The sequence below is a fragment of the Cyrtonyx montezumae genome, unplaced genomic scaffold (assembly GCF_038088225.1).
Source record: "Cyrtonyx montezumae isolate F1298 unplaced genomic scaffold, pur_monq_1.0 scaffold_17, whole genome shotgun sequence".
NCBI lineage: Eukaryota > Metazoa > Chordata > Aves > Galliformes > Odontophoridae > Cyrtonyx > Cyrtonyx montezumae.
This window is the reverse complement of record NW_027071903.1, coordinates 21,893,620-21,921,200: the sequence shown is the minus strand read 5'-3', so window position 1 is coordinate 21,921,200 and position 27,581 is coordinate 21,893,620. Positions and strand designations below refer to the sequence as shown.

Sequence of the window (27,581 nt, the reverse complement as noted above, 5' to 3'; positions counted from 1 at the left end):
TGCTACATCTTCACTCAAAGTACAAGGCAGTTAATAGCAGAGTGGTACTGCCAGCAGGTGCACACCACACGTGCAGGCCTGGGTTCACATACACACACAGACACTTCTCAACGCCTTTCTGGAATGAAAGGAATTTCTTTGATACGTGGCAGTAAATGGGGAATAAGGTTGTCCTACCACGGGGACCTCTACCTCCCAGTGTCAGTGACACTGGAGGCACACTGGAGCAACCAGCATTTTTCTGTCTCACCCCCTGCATGGTTTACAGTGTAGTTACAAAAAATAATGAGTATAACAGCTGGTAACAGCCAAAATAGTGCACTTTTTTGTTAAGAAACAGACAAAAATATGAACTTCTCGGTAGCTTTTCTACTCTTGCAACAACAAAATGGCATTAACAGTTTCTCATTTTAAAATTGTGAACAGAAATAAGAATTTGAGATTGTGTACATATATACACACACACATATACACACTTGTATGTCAATATTTTGTACACAGAAGTACTTGCACACCAAAACTGCTTTTGAAAGCTATTAGAGATGTTCAGAGCAGTCCCTGCTGATGATAAGGCAACTGTGTAGTTAAGTGTATTCTGAAATGAGCTTTTAGTACCTGTGTTTCAAAAGTGAGTTTAAAGGGAAAAAAAACAACAACTGTTGAACTTACTCATGGGCAGGAACTGACAATCGCAGGTGCTCTCAGTCTCTTCAGTCAGCAAAACAGCCCATGCAAAAACAAGGAAGCAGACAGGCTGCCCTCCTCACCGTGTCCCCTTGCATGGGAGTTGGGGACATCCCCATCACTCCTCCCTGCTTGTCTCCATCTCAGCCTCTGCCCGCCTGACTTTCCTTTCTGAACTGTAAAACTGCTTTTCAAGTCATTGAGACAGGTTTTATTTTAAAAGGCAATTTTTGTTTTTCACATCCCTCCCACTGTATTTCAGTATAAGCTGTAAAAATCTCTGAAATCTTACAAAGCCAATGTTGTTTAAACATAGTGCCATTTTTTCCTAATGGGTACTGGCCTAAACATTGTGTTTTACATTCCACCAGCTGCCTCTGTGGAGTAATTTTGTACATATTTTTGGTACCTTTATGCCAAAAAAAGCTTACACCTTTAAGGAAAAAAAAAAAAGACACCATAGTTTTAATCGTAACTAAGGGGAAAAAAAGGGGGGGGAACTGGTACCAAAACACCCCAAGCACATGGGTTGAGGTCTTTACATCAAGGTTCAGGCCAGAGACAACAGTAAGCTTGTTAAAGAAACATTAAAAAAAATAATAAACTATGACAATCATTTGAGTAATGAACTGAATCAGTTGGGCGACTGCTCCAGCACATTCGTTTGTTTGTGGACCATGGGATGCTCAGAGCATCTTGCAGCATCATTAGGAAACTGAGGTGAATACACATTTTTTCTTTGCCAAGAGTTGGTCAGAAGCAGCTGGCATTATGGCATGAACCCCCCCCTGCCCCCCCCACCAATGCACACACTCGGCTTCTTTGCATAAATTCAGGTTTTGGGAGGGGGAGGTGCTGGTTGTATATAAAAAAAACCCCACCTTTTATTTTTTTTTTCCTTCCCACACATCAACTCACCTTTATAATGACACTGCCCTCTTATCCCTGCCCATCCAGCGTGGGAACACAGCATGCCCACTGCTCCTCAACAGCTTTGCAGTTCAGCTAGTTTTCAGGGGAAAGTGGGGTCCTGTGTGCACCTGTAAGGCCACTCCAAATGCATACTCTGTTAAATAAACACTTGAGCTATCACAGACATTACTTCAATTTAGGCTGTACTGAAGCGCAGTTTGGTTCTACCTGGAAATGAACAATTCCAATCCTGCTCCCCTCCCCTTTTTGATTTTTAATCCTTAACACACTGCATGTGATCTAAAAAACCATCTCTTTTTTTCCTAGTAACTGGGAACAGATTCATAGAAGGCCCTCAGAGCCTCACCTGGTCAGTGAGCGCCTGAAGAGAGTCAGCACTGCTTTCATAACTTTTGCATGGTACGCAGAGGTCAGGTAATACAACACACTCACTGTCAAGGGAAGGTGCTCCACAGAAGTACTCTTGTCCTCCACCAGTGCCTTCTGACTCACTCTGCTCCTCTCCCACCTCTGCATACTTCACCCTCTCAATCCTGCAGAGTGGCATTGGAAAGGTTTAAGAGCAGTGAGGAAGACGCAGTTGGATTTGATTCCCTCAAGCTCTGCTTGTTCACTGCACTGTCCACGTGAGCTACTAGTAGGTAAAAAAAGGCACTGCTGCTCACTCTTCTCCCAGCCCTCCTCACAGGAGCACCAGCATCAGCACCCCTCACAGATGTGGCCACTCACAGCCCAGTCTCTGGTCCAGAGCCTGTTAGTGCAGCTCCTTCAGCCTGCAGCAGGGCACCAGAGGGATCTGTGCAAGGAGTGCTGAGTATCTCAGGCGCTTAAACCAAACAAAAAGAGGCTTCCATGAGATAGAAAACAAAAAGGAAAGGAAAATCCTACTGTCTCCTGAGCTATAGCCTTCTTGTTTCCACAAAAGGAGAGAAGGCAGAGGATGGAACCAGAACTTACCATAACAATCTGCTGTTAAAAAAAAAAAAAAGGGAGGGGGGGGGGGGTAGCTGCATTGGAGTCAATGGTGCTGCTGTTTCCTCCTGATTAAAGGCACTTCTAAAGCTACTACATTATCTATGTACAGTAAATGTGTTAAGGTTAACAGTGCATCATCCTGAAGTTGATTCCTATAGCCTAAAGGCAAGCTCATGACAAAGAGCACAAATCTGATTGCTAATGGATCCATTTTGGGGAGAAAGAAAAGGGAACACCTCCTCCATGGATGCTACATTAACACAGGTGTAGGGTGATCCAGTCACAGAACATCAGAATCTACGTATGCACATATGTACTCTGCCTGAAAAGCAAATTTCACCTCATTCACTATCTAGGGAAACAGGTATTTCAAACAACGCCCTTAGCAACCACACCAAACCTTCCCATTAGCATCAGCATTCATTAGGGCGCTCTATCTCATACAGAGAGCTGAACCCCCAAAACAGAACTAGGGACCAGAAACCAGACAAGACACGTGGATGAGAACTACTGAAGACAAAATTGTGCGATTTGAAGCCTGACTCGCTTTGCTTTTAAATATTTGTGCAAAACTTACGTAATGTTTGTATATAAAAATTATTACAGCTTTCAATGCTGCCTTTAGCAGTGTTAAATTAGAAAAGACAAAGTGATATGCTATATCCTCCCCAGACCTGCAGGCCATCACCTCATCCTAGTCTTCATTCGCAAGCGTCTCCGTGGACAGCCAGATTTTGGCACCACTCAAGAATTTGCTGAGAGGCGTTCCCAGAATGCTCCGTCTGCATAGGTTCCCTACGGGTGAAAATGGGAACGAGGAGGAGAGAAAGTCTGGGGCCCCAGAGGTGTCGTTTAAACCATTTGCTCTGAAGTACATCCTGCCTTGATCCAGCTCCGAGCAGTTACCTTGCGAAGGAGAGTTGCTTTTGCACTGTCGAAGGTTCCGGTGTAACATGTCTACTTCATCTGCCAGCAAAGAAACCTTATGGAAAGCAGCGATGAAGCCACCGTGATTAATCTGGGCCTCGGGAACCCAGCGGAAGTAGCACAGTTTCCAGAGTTTGATCTGTGTTCCAGAGATGTGGGGCAGAATTACGCCGTGCAAATCAACTGGCTTTGCAAACCAGTCTCTGAAGTACTGCTCCATGCTGTTACTCTGACTCTCTGCTTGCTGTAAGAAGTCTGGTTTCAGTTTCAGTATCAGAGAGTTTCTTCTTGGAAGGAACTCCTGCTCGCTGATGATTCCATTTTTTAACGCTGGGGGGACACCTCGCAATGTCGAGCTGTAGTTCTTCTGCAGAGAATAAATACTGGTCATTTTCCAGCTTTATGCTCATTGCAACAGCAGCGAGGCACCAGCCAGCCAAACCAAGTGACCTGCCAACAGTTCTGCTCTCAGGAGCCACTGCACGGCCCCACAGACCAAATGAGGGCACTTAAGGACACTTTAGAAAGACTTACTTATGTTTCCTAGGCTTTATAAAATAGCAAATGAGCAAATTAATCAGCATTCACTGACAAAACTGACAACTCTGGGGAAAAGAAAGGAGCACCTGCTTTTCCACAGGTGGAATAATGCAGCTGTGAGCAATGAGCTGCGGCACATCAGGGAACGCCCTGGAACACAGTTACAGTCTTTACTTCTACAGAAACTCCCTTTTTTGTACTTTTCTTTTAGGCTGCGAAGGTAAGAGAAGCTAAGTGGCAGTATAAAGCAGCAGTAACTGTATGTTGCTAAGCATTAACAAGTTTCAGGTAGGCACAAGCAGTCTGTTCACAAACGTCAGCCGAGTTACCTTTGAGCGCTTAAAGGTTTTCACTGCTCCGTTCTGCACGCACGGTGCGCTCTTCCCGATGTACAGAGGGTTGTGAAAGAGCAGGCGATCCCTGCTCGTAAACTGAAGAGACCAGTCCCAAACACAAGGAAACCTGAGGCCTTTCTCATCACCCAGCTGGATATTTTTGCTTATAGCAAATTCCTGCAAGAAGGAACACGTGGGCATATTACAAATCAACGTTTCTCACAAATCTAAACCTCAGAGATGTGTAACAGCCAGGTGAGGAGGAGCAGAGCTGCAGCTCAGAGGTGGCTGCAGATCAGAACGGAGCAGCAGGACAGCCTGCTGCTGGAGAAAACAGCCGTGCCCTGCTTTTCCTTCGTGGAGGTGCAGGACTAGTGCTTACTTAGCAAAAAGCACTCTTCAGTGGTATGAAACTGTTCTCTCCTAAAGCCCTCTTATTCTGAGAACATTCTGCTTCTTCATAAGGCTGCTCCCTACAGCTTTCATGGGAAACTGCCCAACAAAACTCTCCCATTTGTAATTGTATCAACCATCAAATGTTCTCTACATCAAGTTCTCATAAAATCTATTTTTTAAATGTAAATTTCAGCACTTAGTTTTCTAAACCTGATCTAAACATTCATCGTGTGTGACTACTGGACTTGCACATTCTTCTTCAACTTTTTCAATTATTTAAAGAGTTATGTCAATGGAGTCAAAGTTTGCCTGAAATGTGCAGTTGTTATTGCCCGTTCTGCTTTGCAATTCCAGGCATAAATCTGTTTCTTAGAGGAGCAGAAATAATAATGTACAATAACTAAGCTCTGTAGCAAAAAGGAAATCCAACCGACTTTCTTCTGGAACATTCCTCCTGTCTACACAGAGTTCACCTGAAAGGACATTATGATCATATTCACCTGGGGAGTATTCTGCACCAAACAAGAGTGTGATGTATTGGAAAACACAAAGCACGTTATTTCTGGAACAACCAGCTGTGTTTGAAAGGGGCGTAACGCTTCATACTCACAGTGCTTTCCTTTACTCGTTGATGTGGGCAGTTGAAAAGGAAAGTGCCAAACAGTGAGATACGTGCACTGTCGTACAGTATCGTCAAGTACATTTCAGAAAACTCAAAGGCTGCTGGGTACTGTTCCAGCAGCTGCCAAACACAGTCGAGAAACATCAGGAACAAAGGGGACTGGGAAGAGAAATAGGATTTAATTAGATCTCACATGGCAACTCTGCATAAACAGTGTTTCTCTACCCTGGACAGCAACTCAGTTTCTCTGATGTAAGCTTCAGGAAGTTTCCAAGTATGGAAACTATTTTTATTTCAGACTTTTTTGTGAGCAAATGTTTAAGATGATACTGTTTTCAGATACAAATACAATTCCCTTTTACCTCTTTGTCAGATCTCTTCAAGTGGTTACACCTATCTAAAAACTGATATCCTGCCATGACCCATTCCTTCTGTATCAAGCTTTGAAATCCAACAATCGTTCGAAAATAAGGATCCAGCATGACTTGAACGAGAGAAGCAGCAACACAGCTCAGGTCCCGTCCCTCCTCCTCTGTGAATAACACAGAACACAAAGTATATAAAGTGTGAAATACATACGTACACATATACAAAATAAGATCCCAAAGACAACAAGGTTAACAAATGGGTTTTGTTCTGAATTTTAAATATTGTTTAATTATAAAAATATATAGCTTTACATTTATTTTATAACTTTGCTTGTTTGCTGCAGTTTTTCAGTTTCAAAACAAGCTAGATTTTATCTTCTTTTTTCATTTATTTTAACTGAGAATCATCCTACAGTGATGGTTCCTGCTGCATAATCCAGCACAGCAAAGCATCCCTGGAAAGCCTGGTACTTAACAAGACATGCCGTGAAAGGAGGGTGATGATGCTGAGGGAAAACCCTACACATTCTACTCTGAAGCAGTTTTTAGGGAGCTAGGAAGCCAATGCTGGGCAAGTGTGATACACAGACAGAAATTACTAAATTTCTGATCTAGATACTGGAAAGTTTTCCACCGTATTTCTTCTAGAATTCTGTTTGCACTGACATTGGCTGCTCTTGTATAAATGAAGTGCCAGCAGCTGGTGAATGGGCCCTGCAGTATTGCTTATGCAAGTAACGTTAACCCAACTAACACTAAAAGCCCACCCATATCATTATCAGAGAAAAACAAGAAGACTCAAAGTGAATATTCCTTTGATGCTATGGACTATATTACAGTCAAGATATATAATAAAATTATCTTCAATTCTTGTTCCTCAAATGCTTGAAATATTTAGAACTGATGTGTTTGTGTACATTATATCATTAATGCTAAGAATTATGGGCACGGTTGTATTACCTTGTAGAACTACAGAAACGTGCTTACACTCCATCATATATACAAGCTCAGCAGAATGCTTAAGAAATGATCTAGACAGGAAAAGAAAGTGATATAACAATTAATATTACAGGTTCACAAAATTCTAAAATTAAAAAAAAAATATTAGCCCTATCTACATTTACCTAATTTGTTAATCAAAAGAGCAAATCCTTCAACTGATTCACTGCTTGCTTACACTGGTGCAAGTTTTTCACATCTCATGAACCATCGTTTCATTAATGGTACAAACCTGATATACTCTAACCAGCGAGTATTTTCCAGTGAGGACAGCCACTTCTCTTCTGTTTCTTCGAAGGGCTCTGCAACAAGGAAAGCAGTAACGCTGCAGAACAGCTCCTAATAACTGCACCCTCTAGCCACATCTATCAGCATTGCAGTTGGAGGAAATCACCACCACGAGAGGAGGACAGCTCAGCCTACCGTTAACACACAGCTGTTTGAGTTTGATGTGCGCAGCCTGGATTTCCTGGATGCTGGGGAGACACTTGTCCAGATCAGATTTGTAAACGTCGCTTCTCAGGGGATGGCTTCGAGTTATTGCGTTACAAATCCTTAGATGTGAAAGAAGTAGAAATAAAAAATAATCCATTTTAGTCATGGAGAAAGAGTACTTCATGAAACATGCCAAACTGCAAAACGTTAACAACACACAGAACGTGTGCTTTGTTAAATAGGTTGTACTTTGGAGATACACTGCTCCTGCCACAAAGCTGCTGGCTCAAGTTATTTTTGATATCCGCAAGCTACAAAACAGAAATGGAACATTTGGACCTTCAAAACACTTTGGGCAAGAGAAAGTCTGAGGCAGAGTTATACAGTTAAGCAAACAGCTCTATGCAATGTTTGTTTCTTTCTCCACCATTTTTAGTAACATTTATCTGCACCAAATAAAGAGAACATACATCCAGCACATAAAGCCAGGAAATCTGACAGGGTCTCAAATGAAACCCAGAGCTCCAGCTGACACACGCAGTGCATGACCTACAAGGAGTCTCTGCATACTGTGGCACTACATCTGCAAAACAGCAAATGCCACAACAAATAACTTTCGCCGTGGTTTTTTACCATGCTTCTCTGAAGCAGGTAAGAAATTCTACACAAAGTTTCAATGCTGTATCACCAATACTACCCACTTCTCCCAGCAATAAATTCTGTTGCCTGGAAGACTCACTACTTAAAAGAATACCAGCACTGTAACATTAAGAAAAAGTACACTGTTTTACAGAACACTGCTCTGCATCACACACAGTTACCACGTGCTTTGTACTGTGTCTGGTTAAAGAGTAACATCAACTCACTGTTTACCTTTGATCAATTCTTCTCTGTTGCAGCACATCCTTAATGTTGGCCATTCTGACAAGGGCACTCCCGTTGGGATGATTCCAGGACCATAACTAATACCAGAGAAACACAAAACAACAAAAAGCACGTCTGCATTACTCTGTTGATTTTTCTATTAGCATTCTACATAAGACTGTTAACTGGCATCCATACCTTCAATTTAATATTGTCTAAATAAAGAATAAAGACTTTACTTACTGGCATTCGTCTCCCAATAAAGGAGTAGGAGTACAGCTTAAGGTCTTGATCTGCTAAGGAAGAAGGGACCACAAAATATTCTGGAAGGCTTGGGGAAAAAACACAATACAAAAAGTTACTTTTCCCTAAGTATTTTATCAGCTTTTCTCTTGTTACAATGCTGTCTTACCAGCTTTGCTAACCGGTAATGAGCCAAATGTGAATGAATACCACAGGATGAACCAGTTGTCACGTCTCCCACATGTATGGCTCAGGTGTATTTGTTTACAAACATGCATAATTCACAGGGAAGTACAAAGAGCATGAAAGCAATAAATGCCAGATGCAGTATGTTTTGAAATTACGGCATTCCTACAAAAACAACACCTGCAGGATCTTCCAGCTGAGAGCTCTCTCCAGAGAGTGGCAAATTTAAGAGTTAAAATTAGAGTTAGGTAGGATTGAGACTTTGCTAGAGGAGAAAAGACAGTGCAGTTGCTTTGTTTGCTTCTATGCTTACACACATTAGAAGAAGAACTTACCAAGTAGATATCATGTAACCTTCATTGACTGAACAAACTCTCCACTCTGATGCACCCGTCCTTTTGATTTCTCTATCCCAATCAGAGTAGGTTTCAAACAAAGGTGTCTGCTGAGCACTGGCACTGCTGATGCCACCACCTCCTGGGTCTACTCCATTCACCTTCTTTGCTAGGAAAAGAAAATTCATCAATGCACATTAAAAAAGAAAATCAAGTAGAACATTTATCTTCCTAATTACAAGAGTAAGTCACTAGTACCAGGACAACTTTACCTATTTTTGCACGAACACAGATCTGTGGTTCAATGATGGCTAAGATACAAGTGCTTTCTTTTTTTTTCCTGTGATGTCAACAGAGAAGCAACATAAAGCTGATGTGTTGGGGTGGTGTATAAAGCTGGTGTGTATGTTGTGCTGCTTGCTAGGAAGCAGGACACGCTAATGCTCAGGAGCAGGGCTAAGCTTCAGTCACAGGACTTTGTCTCGTCCACATGCTGAAGGCACTGGTGGTGTAGAAATATGTAACCTTCAGACAGTGCTTTGTAATAAACTGTCTTCTGTGTGAAATAAAAAACCTGGTACATAATTTCAACAGCTTTTCCTAGTAAATTATCATCTGTATTAACAGAAAAGAGAAATCAAGTGAAGGCTAGGCTAAAAACTGTTTGATCACATTTATTTTCTAAAATGTGATTTATACATACACATACATATATACGTACACCTGGCCCACCACTTTGTGGACAGGGACCAAGGTGATGTGCTGTGTTACTATTACAGAAAATCCTCCTTGCTGGTCATTCTTTAGGTGCCAAGGAGGCAGTCAGCTGTGTCAAAGGAGACTGCATTTTGTTCCTCAGTACCTGGGAAAGTTATGAGATGAAGGTGAAAGAAGCTGAGACTTTTCCACCAGGACAGTTCTTAGTAAGGAGTGATGCAAATTCTGCCCAAGTGAGGCAGAAGCCACTCTACTGTGATTTCAGTGACTGTTCCTGAAGTACCTTCTGTTATAACTGGAGCACTCAGATGACTTTTTATGCTTTCATTTCATTTCTGAATGAAGGAGTTGTTCAAACATAGCACACAGAGGAATGTTGTAATGACAATTCATGTGTGAACTTTACTGTTTAATGACAGATAATTATCAAATGTATTCTGGGATAAAACGATGTTCAGAGATACCAGAGCAATGTGGGCTCTTCATGTTCCCCTAGAAACATAATGACAGTATTTCAAATTCCACTGTACGGAAGTATTTCAAGCTCCTTCCTCTAGCAGCTACAACGTAGCAGAACAACCAGCTTCTGCCCTTCTGATCTGCTGCTTCACAGGAATAACATTTTACCCACCTTTCGTAATTGTTCCCCTGTAATTTTTTCCCTTATAGCAAATAGTATTTTAAGAACGGAGTTAAGGCAACTTTGTGACAGATCAATGTTTTGTCCACTTTCTGCTTTAACACTTCATTGTCACTTCACCTGCAAACTGACTTCCTCCCTGGTACTTCATTACACTCACATACACGGACCGTAACAACCACCCAAGATTTACCAGCTAAGAAAATCCGTAGTTATGCATGCAACATAATCACGTGCACACTCATCCTTGAGCATGCACATGGCAGTCGTGTAGGCACCTGCATGAAAAATGTGCACTTTTGTACAAATTTGAATGTCTGAGCCTACAATTCCACAACATTCAAACTTCATAACAGGCAGATCAGTGGTTTCTACTCTGAGCTGCTGAGTAAATACTTCAGTGCCACAGAACTACGCTGATGGCACTTCTGCTACCTGGAGGCTTGCAGTGCTAGAGCTGATGGCTTTCAGCTGTGTGTTGGCTGGGGAACACTAAGCAGTGACTGCACAGCATTATGCTAGAAATCAAGTTCCAAAGGCATCTTTTTCAGGCTTACCTAACTGACAGGGTTCAGTTGGAGATTGGCCTTGAGCAGAGAGGGTGTGCTCCAACTCAGCAGGGGTGGTGGAGGTTTTGAGTGGGAAGAACTGCCTAGTAAGCCTCTAGGAAAGAAGGTATGGAGTCCCAAGCTGCACAAATCCTCCTGCAATACCACCAGAAGAGAAACTTATTCCCAAAAGAAGGGCAGGTGAATGAGCCTGCCTGATGGGAGATTAGCTGGGTACCTAGAGTACCAGTAAAGACCAATATACTGATAGGAGGATCAAAGCGTGAACTGAGAAATATGAGTTCATGCTGACATTGGTAGCTTTGTTCCAGACAATAAAGGTATTTCTTTTGATTTTGATATTTAAAATCTATCACGATGACTGACTTGCATCTGATAGTAAGCGGTCAGCTGCAGGACAGGCCACTTGAATTACCCCTACAGGAAGCCTCAAATGCTTTTTGCTGTTGTTTCTGGATAGAAGTCTTACTAAACTTACACATTGTGGAATAATGAAAATATTTTCATACATACCTGGATTATGATATATTTCCCCAACATACTCGAATGCAAAGAGAAGCTGAAGATCCGTTGGCTGAGAATAATGAGCTATTGCAAGGCACACCTAGGATAGAAACAGTTATTACTAAGATTTATCTACATAAAATTTATTATTCTTGATTATGGTAGCATTAACTTTGCAGAGTAAAAGCTAAAACCAGTCTTCAGGTGTTCTACTTCATACTGATTTGAAGGGAAAATAAGAGGTTGCTTGCTGAAGACTTCCAGGACCTATGTCAGTCTACACCTTACTGTGTTCCAGAACTGTAAAAGGTAGTGATGAATGTAAATAAAAAGCAAATTACTTGGTAATAAAGAACAGCTTTTTTCCCTGTGCTACTTGCAAATGAATAACACACAGTGGGAGATGTTTTGTTGATGTTTGTAGCTTAATAGTTGAACGGGAGACTGAAGTTTCTCCATCAATATCCAAACTCAGAAAAAGCATAATGTACACGTTAGTCCTGTTTGTTGAGGGTGGGGGAACTGCAGCCCTACCCACTCCTCAGCTGTGAGAACTGAAACAAAAGCCAACTAAAACACCAGTGACGTGTCAGCCTGGCTAGCCCATATATGGCCTAGCCCATACAGCTTCAGACTCAGATGGCTCGCTTTCATTCAGGACAGAAACCCGCCCATCACTTCTAGATGCCTGAGGGCTTAGCAAGCTCCAACACTGTCTGACAATCTGATGCAGTAATCAGGTTTGACCAGGCTGAGTCACAAGCCCTGCCCCGGGAAGAGAAATCCGGCAGAGATTTCATAAGAGGTCCATGCTCAGAGCAGCAGAGATCAACCTGAGGCACGAGGAGGAGCCTTGTCTAAGCCCTCATGTTCTTTGTAATAGTCTCAGGACCAGCTTAGAAGCAATTCGTTTTCTCTCCAAATACTTGGTTCGTTTTAGTAGAACTCTTGTTAAAACTCAAGAGTGTAACACATTGTTTAAGATCAGGTATTGGATATCAAACAGTCAAATTCTGCTATTAGTTGTTTCCATACAGATGGAAAAATCACCAACAACTAAAAGGACCTGAAAAAAAAAATAGTAATGCGAAAACTCAGGAAGAAAAAAGCCTTTCAGGTACAGTTTTGTGCTGTTCTCCAACCTTCAGGATTTGACTTTGGGTCTTCAGCTTTGCCTCCCTCCCTCCAGTTCATTCTACCAGAAACATTCCTGCCTCATCTCCAAAGATAATAAAGAGGTTATAAAATACAAAACTATTCTGCGTGCTCAGATACAGAAACTTAATATGCTCCAATTTTTAATTAGGACGAGGATGTAGTGCGGTGCAAGTTCCTACCATCATCACCTAAACCCTGTCCTTCCCTTCCTCCCTTCCAGCTCTGATCTACACCTGGCACACGGACACAATCCATGCACTGCTAAGCGGCATCGGACATTATTTTTGAGAAAGATCCCGTGCTCCCAAGAAATCGTGTTCAGTTAGCAAAGAAAAGTCCTCGTATTGTGAAACATACAAAAGGAAGATACTTGGTATACCAACTGAGGGAACATGACCACTGACATCACTGTGCAATGGGAAAAGCACCAAAGCTCACTAGAGCTCAGTTCTGCACGGAGAACACTCCTGCACTGCTCCTGGTTTGCATGCAGCATATAGGCAGCATTATGGAAGCTCTGCCATATTTTTTATGCACTTTGGCTTTTGATGGGACATTCCCTACAATGTATAAAACCAGTAATGACTGCAGACTTAACTTTTCTTTTTCCCCACAAACTTGCCAGCAAAACATTCCTATCGAGCTTTACAAAAACAGTTACTTTGACTTTTCTCCCCACCACTGTCAGCTCTAGGATCGAACTGCAATACAAAACAGAAGACAGGGCATCCCTGACAAAGGAGCACTGGAAGAGTTACAGGGAAACAGACTAGCATGACCAGGGCTTAGCTGATTTCCAGGATGGCTAAACCATTAATAACTATCAAGAAGTAATTGGAAGCCTTGCACATTTTAATACATCTTGTTATTCAAAAAGCTAAAGAGCTCTAATAAGGCAACAGCAATTCTGTAATACTTGGCATTTTCTAACAGACTGCTTTTGTCAATCGGCGATGATGAAGCAAAATGGAAATCTGCATGAATATACATTCTGACTTCCATTTGTCTCATTAACTTTTCATTAGAGCAACTGCTGTTAGAGCCACTCACTATCTTCATTTATGGGCACGAAGGATGAAAAGCCCTTTGCTATGCTGATCAGGTTTCAAGGCTCGAGGACGAACCGAAAAGCATAAAAAAGATTCCACTGTGCTGCCAAATAATACAATAGAAATACAGTAAAAACTATTTTTAAAAGCAGCATCTAAGAACTCTTTCTTTGAAAAAGAAAGCTGTGTGGTTGTTAAGAGGGCTCAGCTGCGGAGTGGAGATGGTACGCACTGAGCTGGTTCAGAGCAAACCATAGCTGCACTCGAGCCCAGCTGCTGACAAACGTTTCTAGGTGTCCCACAGAGCAGACAGTGCTGGCCCAGCTGTGGCACTGCTGAAACAGTCCACCTGTGAGTTACAGCTGAGGTTCAGGACCACATTTCCATTGCTTTAAACAAATAAAACTATGCAGCTGGCATTTTGCATTTTAGAAAAAACTGAGTACAATTTACTAAGCAGCACTGAAGGCACACTTCTTTCCTTTCCTAAACTCATATAGTAGTTTTATTGTCTGCAAGTTTCAAAAGACAAGTAAATTCCACAGATCTCAGCAGATTATTACCATAAGCAGAAAGCGCTCAAATGGGAAGACAAACACGTCTTACAGGAAATGTTCTCATATCAAACTGAAAAATGTTTGGTATTTTTGCCAATTGAAAGTTGTGTAAAGCTGAAGATATTCAGGCTCAGTCAAACAAGAGAACAGGCTGCCTGTTGGAAAGTCCATTTATTAAAAACAGTAAACACAATGGGTTTAATTATTTCATCATACAAAGGCCCCTTCCTGGTGTCAGTGCCCTCTGCACAACCCTTTGCTGCACAAAATATCTGATACTTTTTTCCTCAGCAGGAGTTTTACCAGGAAGAAGAGCTTCAGTGTTCTTCTAAATTCTGTAAGCAGTGCTGCATTTCACCTCCTTCCCTACAACAGACTTCTGATAGGAGGATGGTTGGACTAGATGATCTTGTAGGTCCTTTCCAACCTTATGAACCTGTGAACTCACTGGAAGTATATTATTTTTTCTCACTACTGCAGTTCCCATTCCTAATAGACACCAGTAATGGAAATTTATGCAACCAGGACTAGATTAAGTCCCATGAAATCCCACTTCTGGATCTTCCCAGGCAGCAAGTCTTCTTTCAGCTCAGAAGACCCTTCAGCCCTAGTGACCACTCATGTTCTCCTAGCTGCCACATCAGCCACGACTGAACTCCAAGCACTGGGAGCTGCTTTCTTCCTCTTCTGTAGGAACTCCAATAGCAGCCATCCATAATACTTGATTAGGTTTGTGTAAAACTACTCTACATAAGAGGAAACAGTAAAACAACTGCAGAAGCTGAAATAATACACATCAGAGCCCTCATTTGCACAAGCATGTGTGAATTCTCAGCACAGGTTTCCTAAGCCTTCAGACTAATATTAAAATGCACTGCTATTTTTTAAAACACCACTAGATGAGCTTACTTCAGGGGAAGAAAAGAAGAAGCTTCCTTCACCTCTCCAAAGACCGTCAGAATACAGACATTTTCTCATGGATTCCCAGTGTCTCAAAATATTATATTCTAGAATTGATACAGTTATAACAAGATAAGAGAGAAGTTTGGGGGAGGGGGGTGAGATCAGGAAGGGTGAGGATGATTTGTTCAGAACTCTCAGAGCTTCACATTGTTCCTTGCAATCATTAGAAAAAAAACTGTACCACCTCACCCCAAACGTTACAACATGTGAAGGACAGCTGCAATTGCACAGGAAACACCATTTGAGATAGCTTGCATTTTGTTCTGACAAAACACACGTTTCAGAAACTGACCTACACATTTTGAAAAGTTTCCTGAAGGAAAAGGGTTGAGGGAGCTCTAGAAGAGAAAGGGACACCAAAAATGGATATATATTTAGGAAACAGGAGATTACAGGGTGTGTGCCATTCTGGTACACTGCCAGGACTCATTGGCGTGGTAAGGCAGCACACTTGCTGTCACAAAGCGGATCTAAAGCTTCAACTTCTGAAATACTGTATATTTTAGTCTAGAATCAAGTACTGTAGTGGCCAGAAATCAGCAGAACTTTCCAGTTGGACCTGCTGTGATCTCTGAAATAAAATTATTCCTTTTCCTTTAAAGAAGGTGAAATGCTGCTTCTTCCACACTGCCTAACTTAAGACTTCCCCAACTTGCTTCCCCATCCTCCACTTCCTCCCACACCCAGCTGGCTTTCCTTCCTTTGGAGACTCCACGGTTATTTTAGAGACAAAATGGAAACCAACTGCTACATGGTGAGGAATGTGAGGTTCCACCCCTCCATTTTTCATGTTTTTGGAGGAGCTGGCTGCCCATGGTTTGGACAGGCATACAGTCCCCTGGGTGAGACACAGGCTGGATGGCTGGGCCCTGAGAGCTGCAGTTAAACCCAGCTGGTGGCCAGCGATGAGCAGCATCCCCCAGGGCTCAGTACTGGGGACACTCCTATTCAGCTTTACCAATGATCTGATGAGGGGATCGAGTGCACCCTCAGTGAGTTTGCAGACAACACCGAGTTGGGAGGGAGTGCTGACCTGCCAGAGGGTAGAAAGGCACTACAGAGGGACCTGGTTAGACTGGGTTGATGGGCCAGCTCCTATATCCCAAATATCCATTGATACAAATAAGAAATGAAATACTTACTTGACTGGTTAATGCTGAGACAGTATTTCATTAGCATGCGTTGGCTGCAGCTAATGTTGAAGGTATGCTTTTTTTTATACTCCTTCATAATCATTGACACCTAAATAAGTTAATGCATCTAAATCTGATGTGTTCTCCCACTTTATTTCTGCTTCAAGGGGGAGAAAAAAGAACTCTGAAAGATCTACTAGCATTACCCAAATACTGTGTATTTATAACATTAAATAGAATAGACTGTCCATATCTGAAGTCAGACTACTTTCAAATTTGGATCCTTCCCCAACCCCCATTTACTACCAAAACCAGAATACTCTTTGTTCCAGTAAACAGCCTAATTAGCAGGGGTTATTCTCTCTTATGTCCTGTTCTGCAGAGCTAGCTACTTCCTTGGAAACAGATTACACTCTTTGTCAACACCAATTTATGTAACTGAATGCTGATGAGCATTTCCATTACATTCCAGAAACTGCTTGAAACAAATTACTTAACCATGCAAAGTTACTGCCTATTCTCCTTGCAACTACTCCACACCTTTAAAGTTCATCTTCAAAGCAATAACTGACAGGTGTTTTATTTTCAAATCATTGCTGTACTCAATTAAGTTGAATGCACCAATACTCCCAGAGTTTGAAGCATATACTACAGTAAGGATTTCTTTTTGATGTGTATTTCATTTACAGGATGATGCAGTCCTGAACTATTGGGATTTCATTTAGGTAGGGAGAAATCTCCCTGTTCTGATTTGTGTACCTGACAGCATCTATGCAAAGTTTGCCAGAGGAAGCTGTTTATGATTTACAAAGGACTGGCATACAGGTCTCCTGCTTTACAGAACAGAGATTGCAGTACAAACTGTAACATCACTTTCTCTTCTGATTATTTTAAAGCTATAAAGTAGAAAAAACTTTTTAAGAAAAACCTGCAGGTCAGAAATATTTTAGATATAATTAAATTGCAGCCTTCACAACTCTGATTATAACAGGAAAGCTGAGCTCTGCAGCTTTTTAATACCAGACACAATAGGAAATCCTACATCCTTGGTCGTTCGTGGGGTTTTTTGGTTTGCTTTCTACACTCTGGATGTTTCATTATCTAGTTTCAAAACGAGCATAATCACATGTCTGAGGAAAAGCAGTCTAGCTCACAAGTGACAGCAGAGGAGAGAACAGCTGTGCTGATGTAATGGTGACAGCCCTGCAGAGGAAGGGCTCCAGAAGTCCATTTACACTGATTCCAGGTTTCAGTCCTCCTGGCAGAAGTTAGGCACATACCACTACTTCCACGCACACAGCTATCAGTATTTTCATGAACAAATAGCTGGATGTGAATAAATATTAAAGAAGTACTTCAATAACATGGGGAGGTCTGACCACTTCTCCTGATTGTTTCTCATCTTCAGGACAGCCTCGGTAACATGCACTGTTTGAAAGGCAGGAGCAGAAACCAGATGAAACCTTTCAAGAACATGGAGCTAGCATGCCATTAAAATGCCACAGAGAACAGAGTTATTCCATGTCATGCTCTACCTACGACCACCCTACTTGCATTCACTGAAACAAGTGAAGCAAAATTTTGATAGAGAACCCAGATTTAAGATCCCCCTGGCTCTAGGCAATTATATTTTACTGTTAACAGAATAATATCATTATGGAAGTATTAGATTATGTTAACAGAACTCTATCTCCCTAGAAGTGTGCTTCTGTAATGCACCCAGACCTCAAAGCTGCAGCAACCCAGTGCCTGAGTCACAGCTGCAGTAGCAGCCACACAACTGAGAGTAACATTTATACACACATTCTCCCACTCTTTGTGACCACAGCCTGATAATTTTAATTGGAACTGCTATGTTTTCAGTCAGCACCAGCACTATTCTTATAAGCATGCAGATTCACGTCCTCCTGCACCTCAAACTATTCTTCCTATCAGTAATCACACTGGATCTTGTGAACACATAAAGCTCATGTCTTGATAAAAAGGTTTTGCTTTTTGCTCTTGCATGAGGAAATGCAGCACAAGAAAGTGTTATAAGATGCTGAGTTTGTGCTCCCCTCCTCCAGTCTAATTACTCTTAGCTGTGACAACCAATCAGAAACAGTTGCTATGAAGATATTCCAGATAGACTGCTCCTGGGTGACTTCAGAGGAGCTGTGAAAGGGGAACTGACTGCTGAAAGACTGCCAAACATGAAAGGTTACGAACAGCAGCCAGGCAGGAACAGAGAACACAAACAAGGGAAGAACAGCATGATTCAGAACGAGGTTTCCACTAACGGATCTCTGCAGAAGTAGAAGGTGAAGAACTGATGAATCGGGCATCACTGCGTTGATAACTGCAAACAGACTTATGTCTGGGCAGATGGCACTGAGGATTTACGGGGTTAAGCTCAAACTTTATCCTACTGAGAAGGGGAACTCAACCTCTGAGCAAACTGGGTCATTCCTTAAAAAAAAAAAACTGGAATGCCACACCTGGCCACAGAGCAGTGCCACAGAGGTGAGAGGAGCTGGGACTCCAAGAGCCACCCCAGCATTTCACAGCAAGGAAGCTGGTGAGCCAGCACTACGCAGTCTGCTCACCTCTGAGTAGGAGAAACTTCTCCGAGCCTTAATGGGCTAAACAATGTCACAGGATGCTACTGAGACTTAGGGTTCAAACTGGGGAAGAAATAAAAATTCTAGTAGCGTACAGAAAGGTGATTCCATGTCAAAAGGCATGCAGCTCTTAGCTAAGACAGCACTACCACAGAACACAGACATGCTGGTTGTTCCAGGAGCTCACAGAACTTGCTGTGTTAAACACCTAAGTAGTACACATGAGATAGTACACCTCACTTATGAGCAAACTAAATTTACTTTTGGAAAATGTGTCAAGGTATCAAACATTTCCCACATGAACTGTAAACATCTGTTGCACAGTTACAACACAAAATTTTGATGCCAGTCTCCAGAAAAGACTTGTTCCTTCACTGGGTGATCTTAAGAAGTACAACGTTAGATAGAAAGAAGCAGTGTAGATTTATCTTACATGAAAAAAACAGCAGATTTGTCATGTTACATTTCTCATCCAATCATTTTTACACTAAAATCTAGATAGTCTCCTGCACTATAGTAAGATTAATACACAAATTCTCCCTCCCTACACTTCTATCAAAACAAAATATTACATGTAGAAACATTCATGCTAATTGCATCTACAAGGCAAGACTTCAAAAACGATATATTACCTTTTTTGCACTTTCAGGACCCGCTTCATCAAAACGAAATCTGACAATACGAAAGTCTTTGCAATAAATGATTAGTTCAGTTGGATTAAATTTAAGTTTCTGGTTGGGGCCAAGGACTTTCTGTTTCCTCTTGGTATCATTCACTGTAAAGAAAAGATTAAGTTACTGGACCATGTTTTCTAAGCATACAGTACAGGACTGACTCAAACAGATACAAAAGTGTTGCCACCAGAATTTTTATTTAATCGTATATTTCAAGTATTTCAAATATTAGATAAAGCTTGTATACATCCTCTTGTTTGAAAGCACGTTCCTTAACAAGTGGCTGAATGACTGTTTCCATGCACATCCCCCTCTACAGAACTTCAAACTTCATGGAAAAGACAAACAGAAAGGGGTACAAGGCAGTTTCTATCATTCTTCAAACTGCCAGTGTTCAGGCTATTTGAAACTTCACCCTCAGAAAACATGAAGAAAAGAGTAGCCTAGAATCTGTCAGCCCCCATGAAAATAAAAGCTATCAGTTAAAATAAAAGCTATCAATAATGTCCTTCCAACATGTTCTAGAAGAGAGGATGTAATTAACAGAACAATCACTCTACAAAATAAGTATAGTTATTTCTTCAGATTAAGATGACCATTACCACTTGCAGATTTAGAGGACTGCTGGCTACTAACCTGGCTAAACTTCGACAAGATTGAAAATTCAAACACTGACATTTGGGATATCCCAGCTATGGGTGAATTGTATAAGTGATCTGCTTTTTGCAGTCCATTGTATTTACACAGAAGAAATTCAGGTGCTTGAAAACAATAAAGTCACTATCAAAATTAGTGGTGCTGTAACGTGTGTACCACAGAACAACTGCTGAGGGTCTTCAGTTGGGTATTTAAGTACCAACAATTGTGCACAACCCAATGGGCAGATAGCAGATACAAGTAGTAAGTTTGATGACAGGCTTCAAACTTAACAGTTTTTGACATACCTGTGACAATCTGCTCAATGCACGTTAGGGGGACGTCATGTTCACCAAGAAGAAGGTTTTTGAAATGGAATTTCTGAAACACATCAACTCACAGTCATCAAAATTGCAGTTCTGCAGTTCTCAACCAGATAAACAACAACTTTTGAAGAAATAACAATAAAAATCAGGCACACCTAGACTTTCCTCACATGTACCACCCTCACCTACTCACAAACAAATGGAAGTGCTGAAACTAGCATTCTTGCGTTGGTGAACGCACACCAAATAGTTTGCAAATGCCAGTGGAGTATGCAAAAAGCCTCACTATTTGGATTTTTTTAGTCTCAAAAATTGCTGGCAGAAATTCAATGTAGTCTGAAGCATAAGTTCACACACACACACACACACATATATATATATATATATATAAAAAAAATCAATTACTGTAGTCAGCTACTACTATTAATTCCAATTATTACTGTAACCATAAGAAAGAAAAAAAATATGAACTCAGCTTTCATGAGGACAAACACAAAGCTTAATTTTCATATTATCAAATAGAATTAAAAGAGATTAAATATGAAGAATTACTCCTCAATGCTAGTACAAATCCCCCTGCACAGATGATTCTGAGTGTACTGTATCCCTCTTGCTTACAGTACACTGCAAATGGTCACCTGCTCCTCTCACATAAAACAAAAGCAGTAACAATCCCAACCCTAGTCTGTGTACTTTTGGAGCTTCATACCTGCACAGTTAATGAAGTATTTCTTTGAAAACTGTAGAATAAATACAAGACAACTCTACTGAAAATAGCACACAGTTCACAATTTGCATTTCCAAACAGCACTGTATGCTGTGCTGTTCAAAGAAAATGGATTAAGATTTTCAATTTCACAGTTGTGCTCTGACAAAGGCTTGGTTTTTCTTTTTGCTGTTGCCTCAGCAATGATGAAAACTCATTTCACAGTTACTTTGTTCTCACTTCAGTAATCTCAATAAAAGTTGGACACATTAAAGGTTTTGCTGATCTGACATCTGCGTAAGAAAGTGAACATTTTCAATTCTCCTCTTCAAGGAGGATCATGTCTTTATATAATTCCTGCTTTGCCTTCCATAAAACCACTTCCCAATGAAGCTTGAGTAAGCAGAAGTAAACAGAGCAGGCTGTACTTCCACCCCAAACTTGCTTTGTTCTTATATCCTCAATTAAGGAATGGAATAGCAATGCATTCAGAACAGGACAGTTTAACCCCATCGTTCACACTGCTTTATGTTAGAAGACATCATCGTTATCAGTTATGAGACAGTTTTGCTCCCTATAAAATCCATTTTATCTATCACATTTGCTGTCACAATGTTAGAATGTGAGTTGTAACAAACCTGTAGTGGCATTGGGTCATCTGTAATAAAGGAAATCTTGAAGTTAGTGCAAACCAGTTTGCCCCACAGGTCATACTGACTCGTGTCTGTTGCGATGCATTTTCTCACAAAATTGACTTCATTTACCACAATTTCACCTAAAACAGAAAAAGAAGAGGGAAAAATGTAGCCTACATAAATCTCAAGGGCATAACAATTCCAAGCTTGTGGTACCAAGAATCCCCTCTTTTTACATCATTTCAAGTTACACAAAGCTGCTGGGAGAACCTCAAGTTCAATTAATGCAGTTCTTGGGAATTAAAACAAACACACACACAAAAAAAAAAACACAGACAAGAAACCTACCTTTCCAAACCAGGGAAACCACTCAGCAGTTGAAAGCAAAGAACAAGCCCTTCCTTATAACCAGAGACTAAAACCTGCAATTCTCCATTATTAGTCATTGTTTAAAGGATAGCATTGCTCAGATGAAAGGCACTTCAGCTGGTATTCAATTTAAGAAATGAAATTAGTTGGCTACTGTTAGAGACTATTATGAGCTTCATAAATTCAGAAATTAGCCTACCTCTAGCTTGGCATTTATAAGCACAGGTTCAACTGTTTCCATTAAAGAAAAACTGGGGAACAAACATGTTATACACTCTTTGTCTTTTCAGAGTTTTGACTGTGACCACCTAGTGAAGGAGACTAAGCACTTCACTTTGCAAAACAGAAGATGTCAGCATTCATTGAAAAACCTTTTAACTTACTCAGGACAACCTATGAAATAAAAAATTGTACAGGCTAATGTAATTGAGAATTACATTTTTATTGAAAAAAAAGTAAATCCCCGCACATGGTGCTATTTTTCAGTTCTACATCAGAAGTTTCTGGAAACTATAAATGGTCTCCTCAGGAAGAAAACTTGGTTGTTTATTTCACTTCTATACAGAGGTATCACTTCTGCCATCAACCACTTCCTTCTGTCAAAGCCTACTCTAAGTAGTGCAGTAATGGAAGTGTGTCCAAGAAAAGGGTAATTTCACATTGGCTGTAGGGGTCTTTTTTTGGTTGGTTATTTGTGTTACACAAGGACTGAGGACTAAAGGTTGCTGAAGACTAGCTTGCTGGGCACAGCTAGATCCAGTCAGATAAAGGTACCATCTCAGAATGTCGTGTGCTTTGCAAGGAAACAGCCAGCTCTTTGGACAACTATATTGATGGCAGTGAACAGGTATCTGCCCCAGGAATACAGACACAGCTCTGAATAAATGTGCCATCCCACTACTGATACAGAGGGGCTTATTGCACCCCAGTAACCATCAACTCAAAGATCTCTCTTAGCATTTCTGACTGGGGAAGTGCACCCTTCTCTAGTCTTGAACTTCAGCATGTGTCCATGCTTCTCCTCCTAAGCCAATTAGTCACGTGGCTGTAACTTGCTCTCTTGTCCCTAATGTGATCAGCCATCAGCCTGAAGATCAACGAGAGCAGCAGCAAATGGAGTTCCTCCTTTTAGTTCAGCTGTCATACACAAAAGTTTCTTGCACTGACTGCGGTCCTGAGCTGGCAGAATTATGATGGCGTTCCGTTGGGTTGTCACATCCTTCCAGTCAGAAGATGCAAGGGGACAAGTTTCACAGACCTATGGTTACTATACAGGGATGCAGTCTCATTTACGACAGAAGTAGGAAGAGTTGGGAAGATGCTCTAAGGGCAGGCTGCCATCCTAGGCCTAAAAAACATTTTCTCAAATGTGGTTAAATACGTTTCCAAACTCAAGGGAAGAGTCAGTGGCAAATGAAAACCATGTCTTAAAATGAGATACATCAAAATGAAGCAGCCTATTTCTATTAAGCACTGAAATTAAAATAATACTTTCAGCAGAATCCAGCCTGAAGCCTCTTCACATCCCACATTTTTTTCCTAACGAGATATTTGCTTAAGTAACTGCAAAAGCACAAACTGTGTATTTAAGCAATTCCTTCTCACTGTTGGTGTTAACCTTCAACTACACAGCGCTGAGCTTTCTGCCTGCCAGGCTCCTTCCCTACAAAGTCAGTTCTTCCAGACCTAAATATTTACCATTCTTCCCTCTCTCTCAAATACACTGGTTTCTAGTTAAAAGATATGGAGAGCAAAAAAAAAAATAAATAAAATAAAATAAACACAAACACATTATTCTTTTTATAAGGAATGTCCAAGATAGGTATTTTCCATGTCATGTTCTCATCTGCTATCAAGAGGAATATTTTTTTTTAACTAGCACATTCTCTTGCCCAATGTTCATATTACTATTACCAAGCTATTGCAGTACTTCATGCCTTTGCAAACCTCTTCAGTTTGGATAAAATACAGTTTAAAATATGCTCAGCACATCACTTTCTTCAGCAGAACCAAGCCCTCCTCATTTCACCCCTCTGTTCCTCATCATTGTGTAGCTACACTACAACACCCTAATATTAATCCTGATTTAGAACAGCTTAATTTAGTCTCATTTCTTCCACCACAAACACATTTTGGATTGTCTGGCCTCACCTGGACCTTCTGTCTTGCCCTCAATTTACATGCCTAGAACAGAACTGCCAGTTTGGAACTTGAGTGTTCTAGGTAAGACACAGCACACGCATACTGATTTCAACTGAAGGATTTAAATGTATTTAAAATGAAACACGAGAAAGTTTGCCACGAAAACACAAAGTAGATGCAATTTTCAGAAGCCTCGGGAGGACTTGTTTAATAGCAGGTTTGGAATTGTATGAGGACCCAAAGCTCATCCCTCATTTGGATGTCTACAGTGAGCAACATAGCAAGGTGTAAGCCCTCCAAACACAACACAGACTTCGGAAAGTTGCTAAGTGTGAGTAGTAATGCGTTTATCTCACACAATGAAACCTTATTGAATTTGTAGGGTGATTTTCGCATGGGTCAGCAACAGAGCCATTGAGAGCTGTTACACTGCACATTTTTACAATGTAGCTGCTGCTTTTTTCCAGTAAACAGTCACAAGCTGTTCCAGACACGGAACAGCAGTCAAGGCTCCATGTGACTTGAACAGTCAAAGAACGACCTCAGGAGACAACAGCAGTTTGTTTAAACTCTGACAGGAAACCAGAAGGAAAATTGCAGGCTGCCACCCTTAAGCATAAAGCCTAATAGCAATTAATAAAAATATTTCTACTCCGAATGCACGAATCAAAAAACAACAGGAGAGACTAAAACATCTGTCCAACAAACACCTTCCCTGGAAAATGCATCTTCTGGAACTGATCAACTTCTGAAAAACTCTCCCAAAACTTCCTAAAAGCACACAACATCTGACTTCTCCATATTTTACACGTGAAGAGAATTCATGGCATGCATTGTACCTAACCAACCACAACACATAACCCATTACAACCCGACTAGAACTCATCATGCACGGAGATTGGAGCCAGCAGAGGCAGCACTGACAAAGCCCACTGACCACCAGCAGACCTGGGATCCATGCATGTCACAGCTCCTTTTGGTGATCCACAACTTCCAGTGTTCCTTGGTCAATAATTGGTCGACAACAATTACACCCAATTAAGGAAGCAGAAGAGCACCTTGTGTGAAAGACTGAGTCTAAAAAGATGACAATAGTAAATGACAACTTGAAAGAACCTTTTTAGCAATTAAAGACAAGCATGAATGAGGTCACTTGTATTTAGAAAGGTGCAAGTCTAAAGCTGTTCTGAAATGATCAGAAAATAATTAACTTCTCTAAGTTAAAGTTTACAAAGAAAAAGTTCATTAATAAGCAACTGAAATCTGAAGCATTTCCCCACATTCAGCAGCCTTTCCTCTTGTAGTACAAACACAAAAACGGTATGGGTTTATTACTGCGCTCTCAGCACTGAGATGTAAATGTCCCTCATCCATTTCTACAAGGAATCATCTGTTAGTGAGCTCAAGCACTCCCAAACTTAAGAAAAAGTATTTATAAGTTCCTGCAATGATCTTTTTCTCTCTTTTCTAATTTTTAATAGCTCTTACAATGACTTTAAGGATGAAGGTACTGAGAAGACAAAACAGCTTCACATCAGATATTAACCACCTTTTTCCTCTACTTTTTTCCTGCCTTTTTACAATTATTTAAGCAATCATTTGTTGCACCTGCAGATTATATGCACATACAAAGTAGAAATAAAAGCACATGCATTCTTCCAAAAGGACAGGTCAGTACTGGGGAGCAGAACATAACCAAAAGGCCTTCTATCTGCATTAAGTTCAAATAGGAAAACCTCACATTTCTGCCAACTATGCTCACCACTCACTGGAGAGTGGTGTGTTTTAAATGCACAGCACTAGAAGAGCTTGCTTTGCCAATCTGGTTAGAAAACTTGCTACTTAAATATCATATATGAATACTATATAGCCTTTCTTGTGTGCTAACAAAAAAGTAGAACATGACTAGCTGCTTTAAATCTCAGAAATAGTGAGGAAAAAATGCAGCAAAAGCAAAGATTACTTGGTGAAAGTCCTAAAAAACAAAAGAAAAACAACAAAAAAACCTACTCTGTCCCTGGAGGTGTTGAACAAATGTTCTGATGTGGTACTGAGGGACATGGTTTACTGGGAAATATTGGTGGTAGGTGGATGGTTGGACTGTATGGTCTTGGAGGTCTTTCCCAACCTCAGTGATACGGTGATTCTATTCTACTGTTCACAACTGCAGGAGTAAAAAGGGCATTTGTACAATAGCAGCTGGTAGTTGTGAATCTTGCAAAAGAAACTGATCATAAAAGGGGTCTGTACACACACCCCAGTGGACAGGCAGTGCAAGATGTGAGAACATAAGGCAGCCACCCAGCAGAAATCTGAGTAACCAGAAGAGAACATCCATCCACTGCAAGGAACGCTCTCAATAGCGACCGGACCCGGAGCAAACTATTGCAGCAGCTTAAAGACCCAATCACACTTAGAGAATTGCTTTAATCCAGCATAAACCTGTAGTACAGTTCACATTCATTCCCAGCTCAAGCCCTGAGCTGGCACTACTGCTTGTGAAAGACTTGCTGGTTGCATCAGAGAGCTGATCCAGCTGAAAATTCTAACCATGCATTTCTCTTCCTTTTTTTTTGTCAGTCCCAGTTTCAGCTGAAACAGCTCTGATCTACTTTGTGCTACAGCAGCACTAACACAAGTGTCAGCAAGAAGTTGTTAATAGGAACACACCTGTGATTATGCAAATTAAATAATAAACTGTTCTTCTTGTCATCTGTGTGGATTTTTAGGCTGAATTAAAACAATCCTACCAACAACAAAAAAAGGTTTAGCACTGAGCTGGTCACGGTTCCATAACACAGTAGGGAAGCTGGTGAGGAAGGAAAGTGTTTTGTGTTTTGCTTATTTTTAGCCTGGCTACATAAACTACAGATTCCCAAATCCTCACTTTGTTTACACACACTGTAGTCCCTAACAATGTGAGATGACTGCACCTCTCTGTCTGTTACTTTATAGCAATGTCACCAATACAAGAGGCTGCTCTGAACTTGTAAATACTTAACAGGACTTGCATAAATTACTCAAGAATAAGTAGGTCAATACAGAAATGCATGCTCCTTGGGAATTAGTCTGCTGAAAACTTCTTTTATTGGAAATAAATATAACAACTGCTGCAAGACCAATAAGTAACAGCTTGGTCAGCTGATAACTCAAAGCCTTCAGTAACGTTTTATTCTCTTTCTGGAATTCTCTTATCACATGTGGCATTAATAGACTTCTCTGAACAACATGCAAGGAGAAACATCAAAATACTCCATTTTAAAACACATCTGGTCTTCCATTAAGGAACAATTTACTTTTTGCACTACAAATACTTATAACATACTATTAGTCAGAAGCTTTAAATACATGCTATATACTC

General features: G+C 40.8%; 2 protein-coding genes across 2 annotated transcripts in view; both read right to left on the bottom strand.

Annotated features, from left to right (window-relative positions):
- The window catches only part of APBA2 (amyloid beta precursor protein binding family A member 2), a 289,129-nt gene that overhangs the window by 113,978 nt on the left and 147,570 nt on the right, over positions 1 to 27,581 (bottom strand). The gene's annotated exons all lie outside the window — the stretch shown is intronic.
- MTMR10 (myotubularin related protein 10) overlaps positions 2,970 to 27,581 on the bottom strand; it is a 30,756-nt gene continuing 6,144 nt past the window's right edge. The window contains exons 3-16 of the mRNA XM_065733727.1: positions 21,713 to 21,849; positions 20,351 to 20,423; positions 19,365 to 19,507; positions 11,282 to 11,372; positions 8,843 to 9,011; positions 8,322 to 8,409; positions 8,088 to 8,176; positions 7,203 to 7,333; positions 7,012 to 7,081; positions 6,741 to 6,811; positions 5,775 to 5,944; positions 5,401 to 5,571; positions 4,389 to 4,571; positions 2,970 to 3,886 (exon numbers count right to left, since the gene is read on the bottom strand). Of these exons, the coding sequence (XP_065589799.1) occupies positions 3,287 to 3,886; positions 4,389 to 4,571; positions 5,401 to 5,571; positions 5,775 to 5,944; positions 6,741 to 6,811; positions 7,012 to 7,081; positions 7,203 to 7,333; positions 8,088 to 8,176; positions 8,322 to 8,409; positions 8,843 to 9,011; positions 11,282 to 11,372; positions 19,365 to 19,507; positions 20,351 to 20,423; positions 21,713 to 21,849 (2,186 nt within the window). The 3' untranslated portion in view covers positions 2,970 to 3,286. The remainder of the gene's footprint in view (positions 3,887 to 4,388; positions 4,572 to 5,400; positions 5,572 to 5,774; positions 5,945 to 6,740; positions 6,812 to 7,011; positions 7,082 to 7,202; positions 7,334 to 8,087; positions 8,177 to 8,321; positions 8,410 to 8,842; positions 9,012 to 11,281; positions 11,373 to 19,364; positions 19,508 to 20,350; positions 20,424 to 21,712; positions 21,850 to 27,581) is intronic.